Source organism: Muscardinus avellanarius (genome assembly GCF_963383645.1).
Source record: "Muscardinus avellanarius genome assembly, chromosome: 15".
Classification (NCBI taxonomy): domain Eukaryota; kingdom Metazoa; phylum Chordata; class Mammalia; order Rodentia; family Gliridae; genus Muscardinus; species Muscardinus avellanarius.
This window is the reverse complement of record NC_137801.1, coordinates 965206-985732: the sequence shown is the minus strand read 5'-3', so window position 1 is coordinate 985732 and position 20527 is coordinate 965206. Positions and strand designations below refer to the sequence as shown.

The 20527-nt window shown below is 53.3% G+C and overlaps 1 protein-coding gene across 1 annotated transcript in view; it reads left to right on the top strand.

The window, feature by feature from the left end:
• The window catches only part of MYT1L (myelin transcription factor 1 like), a gene marked incomplete at both ends in the record, with an annotated part of 127913 nt that overhangs the window by 61701 nt on the left and 45685 nt on the right, over nucleotides 1–20527 (top strand). Inside the window, 5 exon segments of the mRNA XM_080710960.1 lie at nucleotides 2766–3016; nucleotides 4754–4990; nucleotides 7649–7769; nucleotides 7772–7823; nucleotides 8036–8098. Coding sequence (XP_080567086.1) covers nucleotides 2766–3016; nucleotides 4754–4990; nucleotides 7649–7769; nucleotides 7772–7823; nucleotides 8036–8098 — 724 coding nt within the window.

Sequence of the window (20527 nt, the reverse complement as noted above, 5' to 3'; positions counted from 1 at the left end):
CTCAGGTTTGCAGTTCACATAAGCAGCCATATCCCTGCAGGGCAGGCCCGGGAGGCTGGTGGAGGTGTGCTTGGCGTGGCTGCTCCCACTGCCACACACCTGTGGCCTCTGGACACAGAGCAGTCAGGTTTCTCATGACTTCCCTGGCCCGCTTGTTTGCTCGTTGATGGAAAAGCAGTTTGACTTAAAATAAATCTCTGCCAAGAGAAAAGGAAGTGTGTTTTGGCAGTATTAAGTTCCTCTCCTCTGACAAGTAGGGGATTGGCCAGGTGTGGGGGAGGAGGTGTTGGGGACGCCCCCAGCCTGAGGCCCCCACTACAGTGTCCCAGAGTCAGCTGCGTGCCCCAGACCGACAGCGCAGCCCTTGGTACTGACATGGACAGCTCTGTTGAGCGTTCACTAACAGGCAGTGCACTCGGCTCTCTGCCCGTTCCTTCTCTGAATGACTTAAAGTATCAGCACTCTTATTTTGTTTTGAATAAGATAGAAAAGGATTGTTTACATTTAGTAAAAGGACAGATGTGTAGGTAAATATTGCTATAGTCGCCTGCTTGAGTAGGCAGGTGCTGCAGATTACCGACGTTCAGTCGCCTGCTACAGCTCTGTCGTACGCACTTGGCACAGCCCAGACGTGAGTCTAAGGCCCAGACACTTGAGAGCAGGACGTGTCACGCTTACGTTTCATAACCTCAAGGTCACTTAAAGCATCCAAGGAAGACGAGAGGCAGAGATGGCATCATTTCAAAGATTCATTTTAGTAAAATGTCCCACAGAGGCAGCATCTTGTTAGCAGATGAAGCTGTGGACTGGAGCGGCAGCCAGAGCCTCTGACTGTGGTCTGGTCCAGGCCCTTCTTTGCCCCCTGCGGCCTCAGTTTCCCTCTCACGGGGAAGTGCAGGGCCAGGTGAATCCTGCTAGAGAAGCCTGTGCACCCAGTGTGGGTGCTCCTGGAAGGGGCACGCTGCAGACGTAGCTGGTCTCCCAGGGAGTGGCCAGCCCTCCTCCCCTCACACAGAGCGAGGCCCGTGAGCAGCACTGAGTGGGGAGCCCTGCACCCCGGCACGGGCCGCCGCTGCTGCCTGCAGCTGGCTCTGAGGCCCAAGCTGTTGCTTACAGGATTCTTTAAGAAAGCGGCGTTCTCTTCCTGCCCTGCTTTGCCCCGCCGGTCATGGCTCGCCTTCAGGTCTCCCTTTCCAAGCTCCCCACGTGCAGACTTTACTTCCCCATGGCTTCCATACCCTCTCTTTGACAAAACTGTGAACGATACAGAGCCATGAACTTCACATTGTTCCAGAGTGCGCAGGCAGTGACCCGGTAGCCTACAGTGCCCAGCACCATCAGGCCTCCGCCATGGCCCTCTGGCTACCCCCGCAGGCCCAGTGAGGCCTCAGAGGCAAGCCAGGCCATGCTGGGACCAGGGTCACTGCCATCCGGGCTGGACGCTTCAGCATTCAGAAAGCAGAAGGGAGCCGTGCGTGGTGGCACATGCATGTAACCCCAGCACTTGGGAGGCTGAGACAGAAGGATCGCAGCTTCAGGGCCAGCCTCAGCAGATAGTAAGACTCTCATCAACCTAGCAAGACCCTGTTTCCAAATAAAAAATAAAATAGAGCTTTGGGTGTAGCTTGGAGGTAGAATGCCCCTGGGTTCAATCCCCAGTGCCACAAAATGAGCAAACAGCAGGAGGTGCCTCACAGGGAGCCAGGGCGGTGCCCGTGCCGCCTATGCTCATGCGGGAGGCGCTTTCTGCGGCTGTGGGCAATGGGTGCACCCCAGAAGAGGCCTTGAACGCCTCTGAGAGAGCCCGCCCTCGGGCCACGCAAGGGAAATGCTAAGCAGACACTCACCTGTGCCCTTGGCTCTGTGGTTTGGGCTGCAGGCTCCCAGGAAGCGGCTGCACCTGCTGGGGCAGAAGGAGCTCAGAGGAGGAAGGGCTCTTGGCGGGGGAGACACCTACCCCCCCCCCGCTCCCTTCACTCCACCCACTGTATTCCCAGTGGACTATCTGGCTCCTGGGCTAATGAACATCTGTGAGCTTGCCAGGCATGGCATGATACTGGGTTGGCGAGGCAGGGCCCTTCCTAGGAGGCACCGAGTCCAAACCCTTTCTCATACGCATTTATTCAGCTCTAACAGCCCTCGCTCCTACGAGCCTGCCCCCTTAGCGAGACTGCCCATAAGGGACACTGAGCCACCCAGGAGGCAAGGGCGGCTGAGTGCAGGTCGGGGCTGCCGAGGTACCCCACCGAGCGCACACCGCCGCTGGGGGCCACGTGTTGCGATACTTGCTGGTGAAGTGCCCTCCTCTGCCTCCCCGGCCTGTGTGAGAATCACAGGACCAGGGGGGTCCCACTCAAGTTGCCGCTGCAGGCCCAGCCAGATGAACACTACCCAAAGCACCAGGGCCCCGCAGCCCCAACAGGTGGTCCCCGGCCCCTCCTGAGCCTGGGGCAGCTGCGGGTGGGACACCAAGCCACAGGCTTCTGGCTGGGGATCCCAGGAGGCCAACGCCAGCCAAGTGCGCTCTCTTAAAGGAAAGGCGTATAGGGCTGCAGCGTGCCTGTGCAGTCCAGTGGCAAAAAGATGCCCTGTACCCCGGGCGAACACAGTGTTAAAAGGGAGGGAGCGAGGTTGCTCTCCAGGAATAAGCCCCGCAGCCTGCCCCAGGGCTGTGGGCTGTGTGTCTCAGGGGCGGCGGGTGGCAGGGCGCGCTGAGTCCCTGGTCCCAGGCGCGGGGCCTGAGTCCTCCTGTCGTGTCTCTGCAGCGAAGCGGTACTGCAAGAACGCCAGCCCCAGCAGCAGCACCACCAGCAGCTACGCGCCCAGCAGCAGCAGCAACCTGAGCTGCGGCGGCGGCAGCAGCGCCAGCAGCACGTGCAGCAAAAGCAGCTTCGACTACACGCACGACATGGAGGCTGCGCACATGGCGGCCACAGCCATCCTCAACCTCTCCACGCGCTGCCGCGAGATGCCGCAGAACCTGTCAACCAAGCCGCAGGACCTGTGCTCCGCGCGGGTATGCCACCTGCGGCCCCTCAGCCCCACCCGCGCCCGCAGGGCGGGAGCCTGAGTCAGGATGCCTGCAGGGCGAGATGGACCGCCTCCTGTAAACAGAGCACTTGATGGCGTCCCTGCGGCCCCGCGCAGAGAATGCAAAGCTATACAGCGGTGCACCCCTGCAGACAGGAGGCGGGTTTGGGGGCACACTGTACAGTAACGCGGGGCGCCCCAGAGTCCCAAAGCCGCAGCAAGGGTGCCCTGCGGCCGCCTTGGCCCCAGCCGGGAGGCGGCACTTTCAGGGGGCTTCCCAGTTCCTTTCCCTCCTCTCTCCTGGCGGGCGCCACTGGGGCTGGGGGTCCAAAGACCTGCAGTGCGGAGAGCTTCCCGCCGCGGCCACCAGGTGGCGCGAGGGAGCGCGCTGCCAACCGTGCTCCGCACACAGACAAAGGGCACTCTCCCTTTGGCCGGCCACCTGCACCCTGCGAACCTCTGTGTTTGTTAGACATAGGTGTAATGGGGGGATGGAGAAAGGTCAGTAATCTTCTGTTTTGCAAATACCGTCTTTTCTTCGGATATTTTTATGCCTAGCTAGTGAAGCAGTTTCAGGGGCATGCAGTTTTCAGGGTGATCAAGGCAGCCACATGCCAAGCCTAGCAGGAAGAGAGCCCTCCCTGGGAGAAAGCAGGAGCCCTTCATATATATATATATAATTACTGTTTTTACTTTCTTAAAAACGCACACCGGACCGAGAAAGTCTGACATCACGTAGCCTAAATTAGTGTGTGATGGTACACCTGGGGTCTCTCTGGCAGGTCCAGGCAGGAGGGTACTAGAAACGACCCAGGGAACTGCCCCACCCAGTAGCCCAGGGAAGCGCTGCGGGCACTGGCGAGGGGCAGCTGCGCCCCAGCTCCCAGATCACACTTTTGCCCCTGAGAGTGTGACTCTGTGAGAAAGTGGAGGAGTGTTGGGGCGTTTTGATTTTTCTTTCTCTCTGTCCTTCATGTGACCTCCTTCTGCCTGTCCTCCCGCGAGGCCTCGGCCTCTGTGCGGCCATCCTGATGCTAAAACGCACCTGCCTGGTGTGTCCGGGGCAGGAGGCTGCAGCGCAGACGCTGGCAGGCGGGCAGGGCAGCTTGCGCCGGTGCTGGGCCTCTGAACCAGGATGCAAGTCGCCCTCTTCAAGTAGTTTTCTGAGCCCTGAGTATTTATTAGAGAGAAATACTAGTTCCTTTCTCTTTCCGCATTCATCCTTCCAATTCTTTCATTTTCTTCCCTTCTAATTGTTGAGCTATTGACATTAATGATACTAAAGAAAAATATATGAACTGACAGGTGTATATGCAGATACACGTTGGTGCACGCACCTGCATGCACATATCTATTCACATGGGTGCACACACATCCATGCATGTATTTTTATCTTATTGACATTGGAACTGGAATAAAATGGAAACCAAGCACGTGCTTGATGTCCTTCCAGCCAAGCTCCTTTCTAAAGGCAGGATGTACTGGGAGCGGGGAGAGAGAACTAGAGGCGGCAGGTAGGTAGGGACAATGCCTGGGCAACATGTCCTGGAGCAGTGAGCAGGGGAGGCCTGGGAGCAGGCAGGTGCCATGCAGCCCTCTGCCCACCGTGGCGGGTTCAGTGAGGCGCTGGTGAGGCCCGGCTGACCGCAGGACGAGAGTGCAGGAAGACGGGGTGTGCTCCACGGGGTCGGCCACGCCAAGTCATGTGTCTTCCTGCCCACAGAACCCTGACGTGGAGGTGGACGAGAACGGCACGCTGGACCTCAGCATAAACAAGCAGAGGCCGCGGGACAGCTGCTGCCCCGTCCTGACGCCCCTGGAGCCCATGTCCCCCCAGCAGCAGGCGGTGATGAGCAGCCGGTGCTTCCAGCTCAGTGAAGGGGACTGCTGGGACCTGCCCGTGGACTACACCAAAATGAAGCCCCGGCGGATAGACGAGGACGACCCCAAAGAGATCACCGTATGTCCTCCCCTGACACTCCTGTGCTCCCGAGCCCGTCAGAGGTGCTGTGGCTGAAAGATAATGCTTGCGTACACCGCAGAAGAAAACACACTGCCCTCTTTAAACGTGGCCTTTAGCTGATTAGGGCTTAGGGGACACCCGCTGTTGTCGCTGACCCAGAAGACAGATGTGACACGTTGATTTAGTGGAACAAACTATTGGCTCTTTTAAACTTTACTTCTTTTTCTTTCCTTCTTTCTTCCTTTCTTTCCTTTCTTTTTTTTTTGGGGGGGGGGTGGTTCTGGGGTTCCTGGAATCCCTTCTCCCTCTGGGCTACACTCCCAGACCTTTCTTTTATTTATTTGGAAACAGGGTCTCTTAAGCCAGGGAGGCTGATTATGAACCTGCATGATCCTCCTGTCTCCGCCTCCCAAGCGCAGGGATTACAAGCGTGTGCCACCATGCCCGGCCCTTTTTTTTTTTTTTTTTTTTTTTTTTTTTGCAGTAATGGGGAGTGTGTTTCATGCCAAAAGATTTCTCTAGGAAAAATGTATAAACATGCATTTTCAAAGCAAACAAGCTGGGAGGTGGAGACAGGAGGATGGCACAGGTTCGAAACCAGCCATGCTGGCTTAAGAGACCCTGTTTCCAAAAATAAAAAATAGGTCTGGGAGTGTAGACCGAAGTAGAAGGGTTTCCAGGAACCCCAGTACCACCAAAAAAAATAAATAAATAAAGCAAACAATACAGGGGTTTCTTTACTGATGGAGAATTCTAATTAGGTGTTAAACACTTAGGTGGTTATCTCTGTGCTGCTAATAGGCCAGCTCTTTGAAACCAAGGATGGGATCTCTTCTCTAACAAAAGATGCAGGAAAGTACCCTCCAGCCTCACACGCATTACTGTAATGTAATTCCTTCATCCTTACAACAGTTTGACTAAAACACTGATGGGAAGGAAGTTTTGGAAGTAATTTGGATTTTCAAATTCAGGTTATTAAAGTAGATATAATAAACCCCTTGAAAGCCAGGTGTGGTGGCTCACACTTGTAATCCTAGTGCTTGGGAGGCTGAGACAGGAGGATTGTGGTTCGCAGTTACTCAGTGAGGCCCACTGCAACTCAGTGAGACTCTGTTTCAAAATAAAGAATAAAAAATAGGGCTGGGGGTGTAGCTCAGAGGCAGAATGCCCTGGGTTCCATCCCCAGTACCGGGGGGTGGGGGGGGTGGGGGGGGGAGCTGGGCCTGGGCCTGGTGGCACATACTTGTAATCCCAGCATTCGGGAGGCTGAGACAGGAGGATCACAGGTTCGCGGCCAGCCTCAGGAGCTTAGTGAGGCCCTCCAGAACTCATGAGACCCTGTTTCAAAATAAAAAATAAAAAGTAGGTCTGGGGGTATAGCTCAGAGGCAGAATGCCCCTGGGTTTCATCTCCAGTACTGCTCAAATAAATAAATAAATAAATAAATGACCCCTTGGGCTAACAGAGAAGTGGGGAACGTTTTATCTTTATTGGACTTTTCTTCAGTGCTCAAGTCTGAAGATGATGCTACCTTTATTCACTACAAATTGGACGTTTTAGTGCAGTAAGGAGACCACTAAGCAGTAGCACTTGTGAAAGCAAGGGCTGTGAGAAGAATCTGAGCCACGAGGGGAGTCAGGGCGGCACCGGCCTGCGAGCCTGCTATCGCGCAAGTACCCAGGAGCCCTAAAAAGAATCAAATGTGTCAGGCGCAATTGCTAAGAATTTTGTCTCTCCTTCAGTGTTAAGTCATCACCGCCCAAAAGGGCATGGTGCATCAATCCCCAAATTTATTTTAATTAAAACTGAGCCCGCATGCAGTGGCAGAACCGTTTGAATTTTTACCATGTAGACTGTCTCGGAAATAAAACTGCTCCTGCAGCCTGGTTTAGGGCGCCTTCTGCTGAACACTGCCATCTGTAGGACTTCCCAGGTTAGTGCCAGGGGACACCGTCAAAATAGGCACTTTCTACAGAAGAGAACTTGTTCCCAGAAAAGTTTCTTTTGTTTCTTCTTTTTCCCCCTTGTTCCTGTTTTGCTGTGAAATTGAACTCAGGGGATTTCTACCTCTGAGAGACATCCCCAGCCCAACTTTATTTATTTTATTTATTTTTGAAACAGGATCTCACTAAGTTGTCGAGGGTCTCGCTCAATTGCTGAGGTTGTCTGAACCTGCGAACGTCCTGTCTCAGCCCCCCAAGTACAGGGATTACAGGCACCCATCAGCATGTCCGGCTGCCCCAGAATAACTTAAAATTACATTGAGTAGATGGTGCTCCTCAGAAGTACATGGATAAAAGACACTAGTGACTGGCAAGAACTCCATGCCAGCTTTCAGGCCTAGCGCTGGATCTTTGCAGGGCAATGTGACACACTTCGGGAGGAGACCGAATGCTGGGTGCCGGGGAGGAGGACTACCGCGCAGCCTCTGCCTCCCGGGCTCTGTGGCGGGTGGCCCTGATGCCAGGACAGCCAGCCGAGACTCGCAGGGCCTTGCCGCTGGCGAGGCGGTGGCTCTGGAGCTAGGGGGCCTCGCGCAGGCACTTGGCCTTTTCAGAAGGGGCCTCTGTGGGACAACGGTGTAGACAGGCGGGCGGCGGGCGCAGCAAGATGCAGCTGTGGCCCTGGTGGTCTGAACTTGTGCTCTGTCTGCAGCCAGAAGACTTGGACCCGTTCCAGGAGGCTCTGGAAGAAAGAAGGTACCCTGGGGAGGTGACCATCCCGAGCCCCAAACCCAAGTACCCCCAGTGCAAGGAGAGCAAAAAGGACCTGATAACGTAAGCATCGCCGCGGGCGGCCAGCGCTCGCTCCCCGGCTTTCCCAGCCCGGTGTGCACCTGCCTGCCTCTGAGCATGCCCGGTGGCAGCCGCGCCTGGGGCCGCGCTGCGCTGCGCTGAGGCCCTGCCCTCACCGGCGCCTGCCCGGCGTCGGGCTGCCAGCCCCCTCGCAGACATTGCAGCTAAACTGGAAACAATGAAACTCTGGGGACATTTCCCAAGCATACTTACTGTTTTGGCTGTTTTTGTTTTCGTTTGGTGGCAGATGTCCAACTCCGGGGTGTGAAGGGAGTGGTCATGTGACTGGTAATTACGCCTCACACAGAAGGTGTGACTTCACTCTTCTCATGGTGGATTCTGTCTTTTCAATTTATTGTTTTCAGCTTACCTCAACAATGCTGTCAAAGTGAAAATGTTGAATTCTGTGTCCACCCCGGAGTGCTGTATGTTGGCCTTCAGTGATGTGTCCTAAAACATCTTTTCCTCTTAAACTGCCTAAATTTGCCAGATTCATCTCAAAAGCTTAAACCAAAGAGCACAAAGATCTTATTTTTAAATTGCTGATTAACACAGTGTTCCCTTAGATGTATATCTGCACGTGTTCAGAATTAATGATGCAGACAATCCAATATACAGCACTCGCCATTGCTCTCCGCATTGAACTTTGATTTCCACTGTGTGTCGTGCTCGCCCGGGGTCCGCTGCCGAGAGGCTCACTCACCTGCCCTGGCCTGTCTTACAGTCTGTCCGGCTGCCCACTGGCTGACAAAAGCATCCGAAGCATGCTGGCCACCAGCTCACAAGAACTCAAGTAAGCGTTCGTCGGAATGATTCTCTTTACACATCTGTCCACTCAGTAGTTGGCAGCAAGTGTGTAGGGTGAAAACAGAGCGCCTTTGAGCAAGTCGGTCTTGACACCAGTGGCTTACTTAGCACGCGGGGCGGGGCCTCGGGTTCAGGCAGACTCCTGGACAACCCATTCTGCCTTTTCCTTATGTTAATTTCTGGTTCTTTCATCTCACATCCTTTCTATCTAGAATTTCCTCAAGGATAGATGTTTTATCTTCAGATATACACGCACCTGCAAGGAAAATTTTGCAGTTATTCAAACTTTGGGGAAAAAACTGATTTAAAGAGACAAAATTGAAAGTTTTAAAGTCAGAAATTAGCATAATTATTCAGAATAGGATACTTACTTAGCATGGAGGATAAAGGTCTCCCATGATGATAGCTAACTCCCTTAACACTGCGGTCCTAGTTATTAACACAGTTCAGGACAGGAAGAAATTAGTTCTTGGATCTGTCTACTCCTGGTGTCCAACTGCACGCCACACACATGCTCCCCTAGTTTTACATCCCTCCCTTCAGTGCCCAAAACTTTTAAGCATAAATCTGGCGAAATGGTTCAACCACCAACATCTCTCCCATCAGACCGAGGCTCGTCTCCTTTATAGCTACACGATATATCCAGGTCCCTGGTGGGCTTGGAAGGACTTGGCACGTGTCGGGGAAAGCATCCTAACCCCTTCATCCCGTCACTCAGGCCCCCACCCACCGCACGCTGGTAAGGAAAGACTGGGCAGGTTCATAGCGTGATGAGAACCAAGAACCTCCAAATACGTGTTCTTCTGTGTCTGATGTACCACACGTTACGACAGACGGCGTGGTTTCCACTTTGTCTGGAAAGGGCTGTAGTATCCACACAAGGAAACCGATTTTTTCAAGCTCCTGCTCGATCCCTCTCGCGGCCATCCCACCCGCCCTCCCCAGTCCCGTGACCGTGCCCTTGAGGAGTGGGCACCACAGGCGCGGGCCTCTGATTCACACCCGTGTCGTTTCTTACAGGATCCCTGTCCAAGGCCCTAGTGCCATAGACCACCTGCTCATGTTCAGTGACTTCCTGAACTAGCCTTGCATCACGAGGCGCTGGGCGCTTTCTTCGCGGACCGTGAGCAGCTGGAGGGCCTCCTCACTTTCAGTCTGTAGCACCGTGCAGAGCGCTCCTTAATGGACAAGTAGCGTTAGCATCCGAGCGGACACCTTAGCAAGACCGAGTCACCACCCTTGGCCCAGGCCTCTCATCTTCCGGTCATGGCTTCGACCCACATTTCCCTCACGGTCCACACGGGACTTACGGCACTTGGAACTGGGCCTGCCCGTCAGAACCTGGCACCGTTCCTTTGAAATCTTTGATGAGGAGCACTTTGCAAACGCCTGGCGTGTCTCCATTCCCAAAAGGCCAGCCGTAGACAGGAAAACACCTGTGTGCACTGTGTCTAACGCTCCCTCTGCCTAGTGTCTTGAAAGCCTGAGACCAGAGGGTTTGCTGATGGCTTGTGTCCCTTAGTGCTGGGCTTGGACCTTTGTGTTGATCTGGCATCCCAAACAGACCTGCCTCTCTCCAGTGTCCACTGTCTTCCTCTCTCATCTCGTCTTGAGGGGTGGCACGATGATTCCTGCCACGGGCATCTTCGGAAGGAGGCAGCTGACCCTCCTGTCCGCCAGGGCGGCACAGGGCTGGCACGCCCTCCATTCTGCCTCTCGCTGCAGAGGGCCGCACCATCCAGACGGCCGATAGCCTTTGCCTAAATCAGGCTCTCTAAAGTACATGCCCGGTTCTAAACTCATCATCTAAAATAAGTCCCATCTTGCTTGACCCTTGCCAGGAAATCTCAACCTGACTACTCTTCTGCAATGATCTACTTCTGTTAACGAAACCTTAAAACTAAGAATCTCCATTAAAAGTCTTCTATAAAAAGACTAATATCTAAATGACTGGTACTTACTGGACAGTGTCTTTCTACACTGAGGAAACTGTAGGTCCCAATATCAGTTTTCCTTTAACATCTTAATTGGTGAATCTCCATCCATCGCCTTTGCCGTCGGGCCTGAAGGCTGTGTAGGGAGGCTTTCCCAAGCAGGGGAGCGTGCGCCCACCCTTCCTTTAAGTGCCCAGCAGCTCCCTTCATGCACGGGCCGCGTCGGTGTATTATTTTCTTTGTGCGCATTGTAAAGCGCTTTCCTCAGTGCCTACGGCAGCATCTTCCCAGAGTCAGACAGAGCGTGAGTTCACCATTCTGGGAACAGCGCGACACCCGCTGACCATCCGTAAAGACATATTAGGAAGTGGGTCCCAACTGCTTCAAGATCTTCCTCTCTCCTGCCTCCGATGGCACAGGGAGCTTTCCGGAAACCCTTCTCTTGTCATTTCTAGCACTGACTGTTTATAGTTGGCCATTAGCAGGACACCCTGACCGTGAACAAGATGAGCCCTGGCTCTCCTCCCCTCAGAGCCCATAGGCTCCCGTCTCACCTGGAGCAGCAGATGTGGGGATAGTTTTAATAAATCAAATTGTGTGTCTAATGGTGTAGTATGTAAACTGAAAGTATATTAAAATGGAAAGTGTGCATGAACCTTCTGAACGCAGGTCCCTCTGTCACAGCATGAGGCAGGATTTGGAGGCGGCAGGAGGGATGGAGGCGCTAAGGGCACAGCTTGGAGCCTGGCGGGCTCGCAGGTGGAGTCCAGGTCCCTGGACGCCCCTCCCTCAGCCGCCCTCGCATGGGCCACGGGCCAAAAAAAGAAAAAAGCAAAAAAGTGAATAAAAGTGATTATTTTTTTTGAGAAAACTCTAACAAGAGCACAGATTCTGAAGAGAAGTTTCTTCTCTTGATTTCACTTGCTGAGAACGTGAGCGGCTGTTTGAGTCACTTCGCGAGCTGGCCGGCCTCTGTCTTGGGGGGCCACAGCCTGCCAGCCAGGAGTCCCTTTTCCTACTCGCTGCCCTGTGCGCAGCATGGACACTGGTGTGATCTAGGTGTCTCAGCATCCCAGGGACCAGTGTAAGCCAGGTCAGAACTGATTCCCGTCAGAGGCGATTAGCTCTTAACCCAGGTCAGAATTGGCCTCCGTTGACTTTGGCTGGCCACATTTAGATACTTATTCTTACTGAAGATAGGCTGAGGGCCATTGTTGGCATGAAGCCGGGGGTGGGGGTGCTGAGGCCACTGGCCTTCGCTTCTGGATGTGTGACTTTGGGTGTAGCCGTCATGGGCCTGGGGCCTTGCCTTTAAATGCTCTCACACATTCTTCTGGCCCTAGGCAAGAATCTTAGGTATTTTTATCCTAGGCATATGGAAATGTTGGCCACATATAACATAAACCTTCTTTTTTTTTAACCTGGTTACGTTTATTTTGAAATGTCAAAGAGTTGAAAGTGTGAGCCTGGGCCGCAGCACAAAGGCTCCTTGGTCTCCACTGCCCGTGGCTCGCGCGTGCGGCTCCAGCGCCCGCTCACTCGGGTACGGGTCCCGCGTCTGGACTCTGGAGCCTCCTTAGGAACAGTCCCTGTTCTGTCGCCACCTGCTTCTGTGGCAGTGGCAAGCCACGGAATGGCGTGCATGACAGCTGGCCTCCGCTGGGACGGGTTTCCACTGTCAGCCACGTGTCCTGAGTGGAGCGGATGGGCCTCTGTGTAAATATCCTGTGACGTCCGGCCTCTCCCTTGGGGTGGGGGTCCCCTCAAAGACAACTCTGGGATCCCCAAGTATGGCCTAGAAAATCCTCTCACCCTTGGCTAGCTCCCCCAGAGCCCTGGGCCCAAGACTCGAGAGACTCGTCTGTGAAAGGCTGGGTGTTTCCTGGTGAGAAGGGATGTCCTGGCAGATCCCACAGGGCCAGCAGGGACCCCAGGTCGCGCCCTCCCAAGCTGCGAGGAGCCGCCTCTGGGAAGGACCCACTCTTGGGATTCTGTTTCCCTCGCTGACTTCTCACCGTCTTCACGGAAGCCAGATAGGCCATGTTGAATGCAGATCCCCCCTCTCATGCTGTTCCACGGTGCCAGGCACAGAGGGGCCGGGTTGACGGGCTGGCCGCCCCCTTCCAAAGAGGAAACTGCCCGGCGCTGCCCCTTGCAAATCCAGCAAAGCTTTAGGCAGATAAAAAGAAAGGTGCGGGTGGGGGTGTAGCTCGGTGGTACAGCACATATTTAGCATGCTTGAGCCCTGAGTTCAATCCCCAGCAACAACAGAAAAAAAAAAAAAAACTTAAAAAGCCTGCTGTGGTCACACACACCTGTCACCCCAGTACTTATAAGGTGGGACAGGAGGACTGCAGGTTCAAGGCCAGACTGAACAACCTACTGAGACCTTCAGCAAGTTAGCAACTCCCTATTTCAAAATAAAAAAATCAGCCGGGCACGGTGGCACACACTTGTAATCCCCGCGTTTGGGAGGCGGAGACAGGAGGATCGCACAGGTTCGAAGTCAGCTTTGTTGGCTTAAGAGACCCTGTTTCCAAATAATATATATATATATACACACATAGCCTGGAGGTAGAAGGGTTTCCAGGAACCCCAATACCACCAAGAAAAAAAACTACCTAAACATTCTTTGAATGAATTAGCTTTTTAACTTCTGCATTATTTTTCTTTTCAAAACATATTCATCACATGAACAAGTTGGAAAATATGTCCCTGACAATATTAAGTACTACAGCTTTAAAGGTATTTTAAATATATATGCGCATATTTGTTGAGTTGTGACTACATGTATGTATGTATATATTTACGTATATGTGTGTGTGTATTTCACACACATATACACACACATCCATCTCATTGTAAGGCCAGAATTCCAAGCCATGTACGCTTCCTGTCATGAAACATGCTGTCTTTGGTTCTCTTCCTATTTGATATCTTTCCAAGTCTGGCCTCTCTTAGTTAAGGGAAACGGCCTAGTTTTTATCTCACTCTTGGCCCCTTTGTGGTGGCTCTGAGAAGCAAGCACCCTCAGACTCTGATTCCCGGCCAGGACCAGACATCCCGGTCCTGAGCAGAGGGCAGGATGAGCTGGAGGGCCAGCCAGCAACCTCAGGCAGCGTCACTTCTGTGAGGTTGAGGTTTTAATCTAGTAATCACTTTGCTAATTCATACTTCCCTGGAGCAAAATGAACTAAATTGGAAATAAAGTAGATGTTCCCTTTGGGAAATTATTGACCAGGATTTGGAGGGTATTTTTTCCCTGACAATTTCAGGAGAGACTTGAAGGGACCAAGGGCTGGTTGAGGGCGAGGGAGAATTGGGTAGCAGAGCAGTCGCAAGCACCTGCGGGTGCAACCTGTCTGTCTAACTGACCTAGGTGGATACTCAGTCTTAACACAGCCTATGAGCTCTGGGTACTGACAGTTCAAGGAAGATATCACCGAATCTGTTTTATTCTTTTGTTGCTTTCTACAAAAAGAGATGTGTCTGCAGCACCACTGAGTTCTATCTGTTCTACAATTATCTTTGTTCTAAGCCGGGCGTGGTGGTGCACGCTTGTAATCCCAACTACTTGGAGGCTGAGACGGGAGGGCCGCAGGTTCGCAGCCAGCCCCAGCTATTTAGTGAGGCCCTGTTTCAAAATGAAGAATAAAAAAAAAATAGGGCTGGGGTGTAGCTCAGGGGTAAAATGCTCCTGGGTTCAATACTGCAAAAATAGAGAAAAATAAAATTATATAGGTTCCACAGGTACTAAAGTTTTCTCTCTTCAGAATCAAGTAATTAAGGTACCCTGTCTACCTACAAAGAAAAGTCAAGAACCCCCTGATAGTACAAAGCAGTTAGACAGCCCACTCCCACCTACTTTCTTTAAAAAAAAATTTCAGTGCACACATTTCTGGTACTGGAAGTGAAGGTGTAATTTGGGGTCATCGATAGAACTTTCTAGAATGATGGAACGCTCCTCCCTCATTGCGCCATCTGGTGGCCACAGCTGCTGAATGCGGCTACTGTATTCCTACCTGAGGAACTGTGTTTAAAGTGCATGCGTTCCAATTTAAATAGCCACATGCATCAAGTGGATATCCCACACTGGCAACACCAGTGGGACCATAGACTTCGTTATGTTGCTCCCGTGTGTTGTTACCACATCCTAATAAACATTCAGGAATATTTTATTCTTGCAGCTAAATAACGTATTAATTATTTGGGGTATCTTGGTCGTCAATATTTTTGGTATACTCTTAGGTAGGCCAGTGACGATTAGGTTGAGATCCTCATTCATGTAGCACTCTCTTTTTCCCTCTCTGAGGTTCGTGGGCAGGTAAGAACTACGCGTGGCATGAGAATCAGTGTCTCCAATCTCAGAATAGAGTGCTTGCTGCTCATGGCACGGGAGACGAGAGATCCCGTGCTACTCGGGGCCAGTAGGACAGAGCTAGTACAAGTTAGCAGAGGGCCAGAGTGCTCTACTTTTATTTAAAAGATATTCAGCCTACCCGGGTGTGGTGGCATTTGCCTGTGATTGCAGTACTTGGGAGGCTGAGACCGGAGAGTCATAAGTTTGAGACCAGCCTCTACAAGTTAGTGAGGCTCTCCACAATTGAGTAAGACCTTGTCTCAAAATAAAATAGGGCTGGAGGCATAGCCCACAGATAGATTGCTCCTAGGTAGAAAAAACGTGAAATTCAGCTTTCTCTCATCCAAGCCCAGGAATTCAAAACTGGTGAGCCCGGCACCGTCAGGGGAGCCTCTAGCTGCCTCCTGGTAACCAGTCCACCTTACGTCATTAGCTGTGTTACCGCCGTGGGGACGCTGACGTTGGATGCCTGCTTGTCACCGTAGATGCGCCCCGAGAGCTTGCTCCGGCACCAGCACCCACCTCCAGGGGTCGCTTTCTGAGGGCTGCAGCTCTGGTCTCACTTCCCCCTCTTTTTTATTGTGTCTGAATCGCAATGTCATTAATATGCATGTTTGTACAATTTAGGACACAAAGAGGCAAGCTTTTGAGCTAAGTTTTAATCCCCTGACCAAGAAAGGGCAGCTGGAGCTGGCCAGCCTGCGCAGAGGCCGGCTGCCTGGAGGAGGCCCCGCCACCACGGCTCCCTGCTCCGGGCTCCTCATTTCTCCTCCGCCAGTCAAGTCCTGGTGGCCTTTCACCACACACCTTTATCTGCTTAGGATAAAGACTCTCACAGTGTATAAAATCACCTACTGCCGGGACATGGAATTCCTCTTAGTTCAGAGGAAAAAATATATTGGTAATTAAGCAAGGAAATTATTAATGACTTTTTGGGTATAAAACTAGTATAGGTTCAAAAATTGAGAAACTGGAGGGGAAAATTTGGAAAACTCACCATTATATACTAATGTTAGTTTTGTTTAGTTTTGTTTTTCTGCGGTACTGGGGACATAACCCAGGGCATTCTGCCTCCGAGCTATACCCCCAGCCCTATTTTGTGTGTGTGTGTGTGTGTGTGTGTGTGTGTGTGTGTGTGTGTGTGTCTGTGTGTGTCTGTGTGTGGTGCTGGGGATGGAACCCTTCTACCTCCGGGCTACACTCCCAGACCCATTTTATTTTATTTTTTATTTGGAACAGGGTCTCTTAAGCCAGCGAGGCTGGCTTTGAACCTGCGCGATCCACCTGTCTCCACTTCCCAAGCGCAGGAATTACAAGCATGCACCACCACACCCGGCTTCTTCTCTAGTTTGAAACAGGGTCTCACTGAGTTGCGGAGGGCCTCACTTAGTAGTAGCTGAGGCTGTCCGCGAGCCGCGATCCTCCGGTCTCAGCCTCCCAATGCTGGAATCACAGGTGTGTGCTACGATGCCCAGCTTAGTGCTAGCATTTTGATTACTATTGCAACATATCTATAATCCTGAAGCCCGTCTTTCTGCCTAACATGTAGACCATGTAATCTTATTTTAATAACTGCATTATATTTCTGGGGAAAACCTTTCTGTAACTTCTGCTAAGGAGAGCAGCAGGCCTGGCACTTGGCACCTGGCGGCAGGTGTTTGTCGCCAAGGAGGGCTCCTTCCCATCTGTCCAGCTGGACCTGGTGCCCTCCTCCAGAGCTAGGGTGGTCACTGATCCAGGTCACAGAACAGAGTGTGCCTTGCCAGTGTGATCATCTCCACTGCAGGGAGACATCCATCGGTCCTTTTTATTTTTTATTTTGAAAGACGGTCTAAGTTGCCAAGGGCCTCGCTAAATTGCTGAGCCTTGCCTTGAACCTGTGATCGTGTCTCAGCCCCTCGAGGACTGGGGTTACAGGTGTGTTGCCACCGTGCCTGCCTGGACAGCTGCTTTACAGAAGTAGTGACGTCCAAACCGAGCCCCCGGTCATCTGTGCACCCACCGCTCGGGCGAGCCACTGCACGGGAGCGGGGCGGGCTCCAGCAGTCTTCTGGGGATGGCAGGTGCAGAAGCCATGCTTGCTTTTAGTTCCCCAGCAAGGCCAGGGGGCGAGGGAGGGGAGAGGACTCTGGAAGGCACGGCAGAGCAGGAACAGCAGTCAGATTCCCTGAGCTCTCTGACGTCTCGTGGGACCTTGAGCTGTGTCTGAAGTGCGCCTTCCCCCAAGGATGGCTTCGCCAGACCTTGCTTTACAAACTCCTGTAGTCACCCCTTCAAGAGCACTGAAGGGCAGGAGGAGCAGAGGGAGGCCGGGGAGGGAGAGAACAGAGAGAGCAAGGGAGGCTGGGAGGAGGAGCAGAAGGACACAGGAGATGGAAGAGTTTTGCCAGGAGCCTGTGGCGAGGGAGTGGTGTCTGGAGACCCAAAGGTTTCCCAGCAACTGCCCCTCCGTGATGCGGAGACCGTGGGAAGCAGCACCCAGGGCCACAGGTTGGGGCAGCATCTGGCTCCTGCGTTCAGGGGCCTGGACACGCAGGACTCAGGACTTGGGCGGACCCTGGGGGCCACAAGGCACAGATGACAATTAAAACCTGGAAGCTGATTAGACCTGAGGCCCGAGGGGCTGAACGGGGAGGCACCAAGATCTGGTCCCAGGCAGAGCTGGGGTGAACGGTGACTCTGTTTCCATGACAGCGAGGGGCCGAGCATAACCTGATTATTTCTGGAAATGAAAATAATAAGTAAATGTCGAAATCTTGCTACAAATATCCTCCAAGTGACTCGCTGGCCCTGGAGGGCCGCATCCCTCTCGGACACCACTAAATGCGCCTGAGGAGTGAGAGCAGGGCCCGCCCTCAGACTCGCCAAGCCGTGTGCAGACAGAACAAAGCTTCCAAATCCAAACCCAAGGTCCACCTGACTCGCTAAGGTCGCAAAACCATGGGGATCGCGCAAAAGGGTTTGAGCGCTGTGCTTTTCCTTCGGCGTGTACTGAGGAGAGCGGGCGCGGCCAGCAGGTGAAGAGGGTGCGCCAGGAGCCAGCCTGCCCACCCGCAGCATCCCAGAGCCCGCGTCAGTTCTTCCCAGGGCGTCCCTGCACGTGGCAGCCTGAGGGGAGGCGCTGCTCCTGGAAGTCAAGAAAGCATGGAAACAAAGTCTTCCAGTGGAGATTGGTTCCTAGAAATAATCTGATTATCAAACGGAATCTGCTGGAGCTCATTGCTTGAACGACTACCCAGGCTTCCGCCTGCCTGACGCTGTGTGTGTGTGTGGGGGGGGGGGGGGTGCAGGGAAAGACGGAGACGGAGGCTTTCCCTGAGATAGATGCTGCCCCGGGAAGGGCCTGCCAAACACCGATCCGCAGACTTTCACCTCAGCGCTTGGAGACAGAGTAAGGACCCCCAAATCCCTACACTTTTGAAATAGCCACTCGACATCTGTGTGCGCCCCCGTCCAAGAGTGATGGGCTGCTTTCCACTCTTGGCCCTCAAGGACATACGCCTAGAAATGACCTTCCTTGACCTGCTGTTCATCAAATCCAGCCTGCCTGTGCCCGCCCTGATTCAGCCACAGCTGAGCCTCTGCTGGCTTGGACAGGACAGGACAGCTCTTCTCATGAGCCCCGCTCTACTTCTGCAGTGGCTGCGCCATTGTGACCGGTGGGAAGGTGTGCACCCCTGGGCAGCGCTCAGGCCCCAGACATCTGCTGTACCCTCTCCTGCGCCTGCTAGAGCCCTTTGCACGTTGCTGGGAACTCAAGCCATTGTACTAAACAACTCAAAGAGTTAATGAGAGGAGACTTACTTGGACAATACAATCCTGAAAAAAAAAGAATTTTGGACGGAGGATGTTTGAGCGCAGACAAGCCAGCCAGGTGCCCTGGGGACCGGAGTCCACTCGTGGCTTCTAGCACGAGTCTTCTTGTGAATAAGGGGATCCATGGAGCAAGACTGCCCTATCCAGAAGGCTCTGCAAGCTGGGGAGTCCTGTTGCTCTGGGTGGAAGGGGGGCTATGGTGATGGGGGCTTATGTCCCCTTTGGCCTGGGGAAAGCAGAGGCAAGTGTGTGCCACGCGGCTCCAGCCCCTCCCACTAGGCCTGCCCCACCAGGGTACCAGGTGCCCTCCAGTTACTGAGCAAACACCGGAAGCAGACAGACTTTGGAAACCGTGTCCTGGTCCATTGGGAAACCGAGCTGCCCTCAGCCTGCCTGTGCTCAGGTGGCCGAGCTCACAGTATGGCCCCAGGGCTGGGGTCGGAGCTCGAGTCCCAGCCAGCAGGAAGCGGGTGCTCAGGGACAGAGCACAGGCTCGCCCTTCACACGTGACGGCTGCCCTCCCTTTAGGGAGGTCGCCTGAGCCCCACGTTACAGACGGGAGCCCAGACTTGCTGGAGACCCAACAGATGGACTCACATCTGCTTCCCAAGTTCAAAACTTACCTTAGAAAAAAAACGAGTTCTACCTGGGCAGACTGTGGGCAGAAATTAGATGAAAGTCGAGTGTTCTGAACTGCCCATCGCTGGGCAGGCTCGGCCCCTCTCCCCAGGCCCTTCCTGGGGATCTGGAGTTCCTGGTGGCCTTCTTCTCTCCCCGGCTCACCCACCATCACCACCCCAACCCTGCGGTGCTCACTAGGCTGAGGAGCACAGGGGGCCCAGAGCCTCCTCTGCAGGTCCTCAGGACACATGGCTCTGACTGCGCCGCCACCGCCCTCAGAGGGGCACGCCTGCTTGTTAGGCTCCCTCGGTCTGTCCTCTCCTTCCCTCCATTCAATTAAGCCAGGAGTGTTTCAGCAGAGATCCCCTAGTGTCCGCGGAGCCGGGCTCCCCCTCGTTCTTTGGTTCTTTTTCTTTCTTTTCTCTCTTCTTTTTTTCTCTTTCTGTTTTCTTTCTCTATTTTCTCTCTCTTCCTGTCTTTCTCTCTTTTCTCTGTCCTCTTCTTTCCTCTCCTCACCTTTCCTTTTCCCCCTCTTCCTTCATTCCTTCATCTTCTTCCTCCTCCTCCTCCTCCTCCTCCTCCTCCTCCTCCTCCTTCTTCTTCTTCTTCTTCTTCTTCTTCTTCTTCTTTCTCTCTCTCTCTCTCTCTCTCTCTCTCTCTCTCTCTCTCTCTCTCTCTCTTTCTCTCTCTCCCTCTCCTCTCTCTCTCTCTTTCTCTTATCATGACCAGAATTTCCCCCCTTGAAAAGACCCATCTCTTCACTGTGGATCCCCAGGCATAGTGACTGGAACACGCTTTTAGGTGTAAAAGAAATCAGTTAAATTCCTCCTTTTGTTTCATTCCAAGTCTTTAGGATCTATCCTTTGCTTCCTTTGACCGTTTCTTTGCCAACGTCTAGTCGGGATGTTTAAATTACATTCATAAAGACTCCTCGAAGGCCCAGAACCCTCGGGAAGCCTTTGGGTGCTCAGAATGAGGCAGTAGCAGAAATCCACCCATCGCACAGAGTGCCTTCTCCCGCTGCCCACGGCAGCTCCTGACGTCAGTGCCCCTTGCTGATGGCCAGAGCGGGAGCCAGGTCGGGGCAGAGGCGGCACACAGGCCGCGAGCCAGCCTCCAGCAGCAGACCCTGCAGGGCCGCCGCCACTGCATGGCACTACCAAGACCCTCCTCTTTCTAGTTTCCCATCCACAAAAGATGG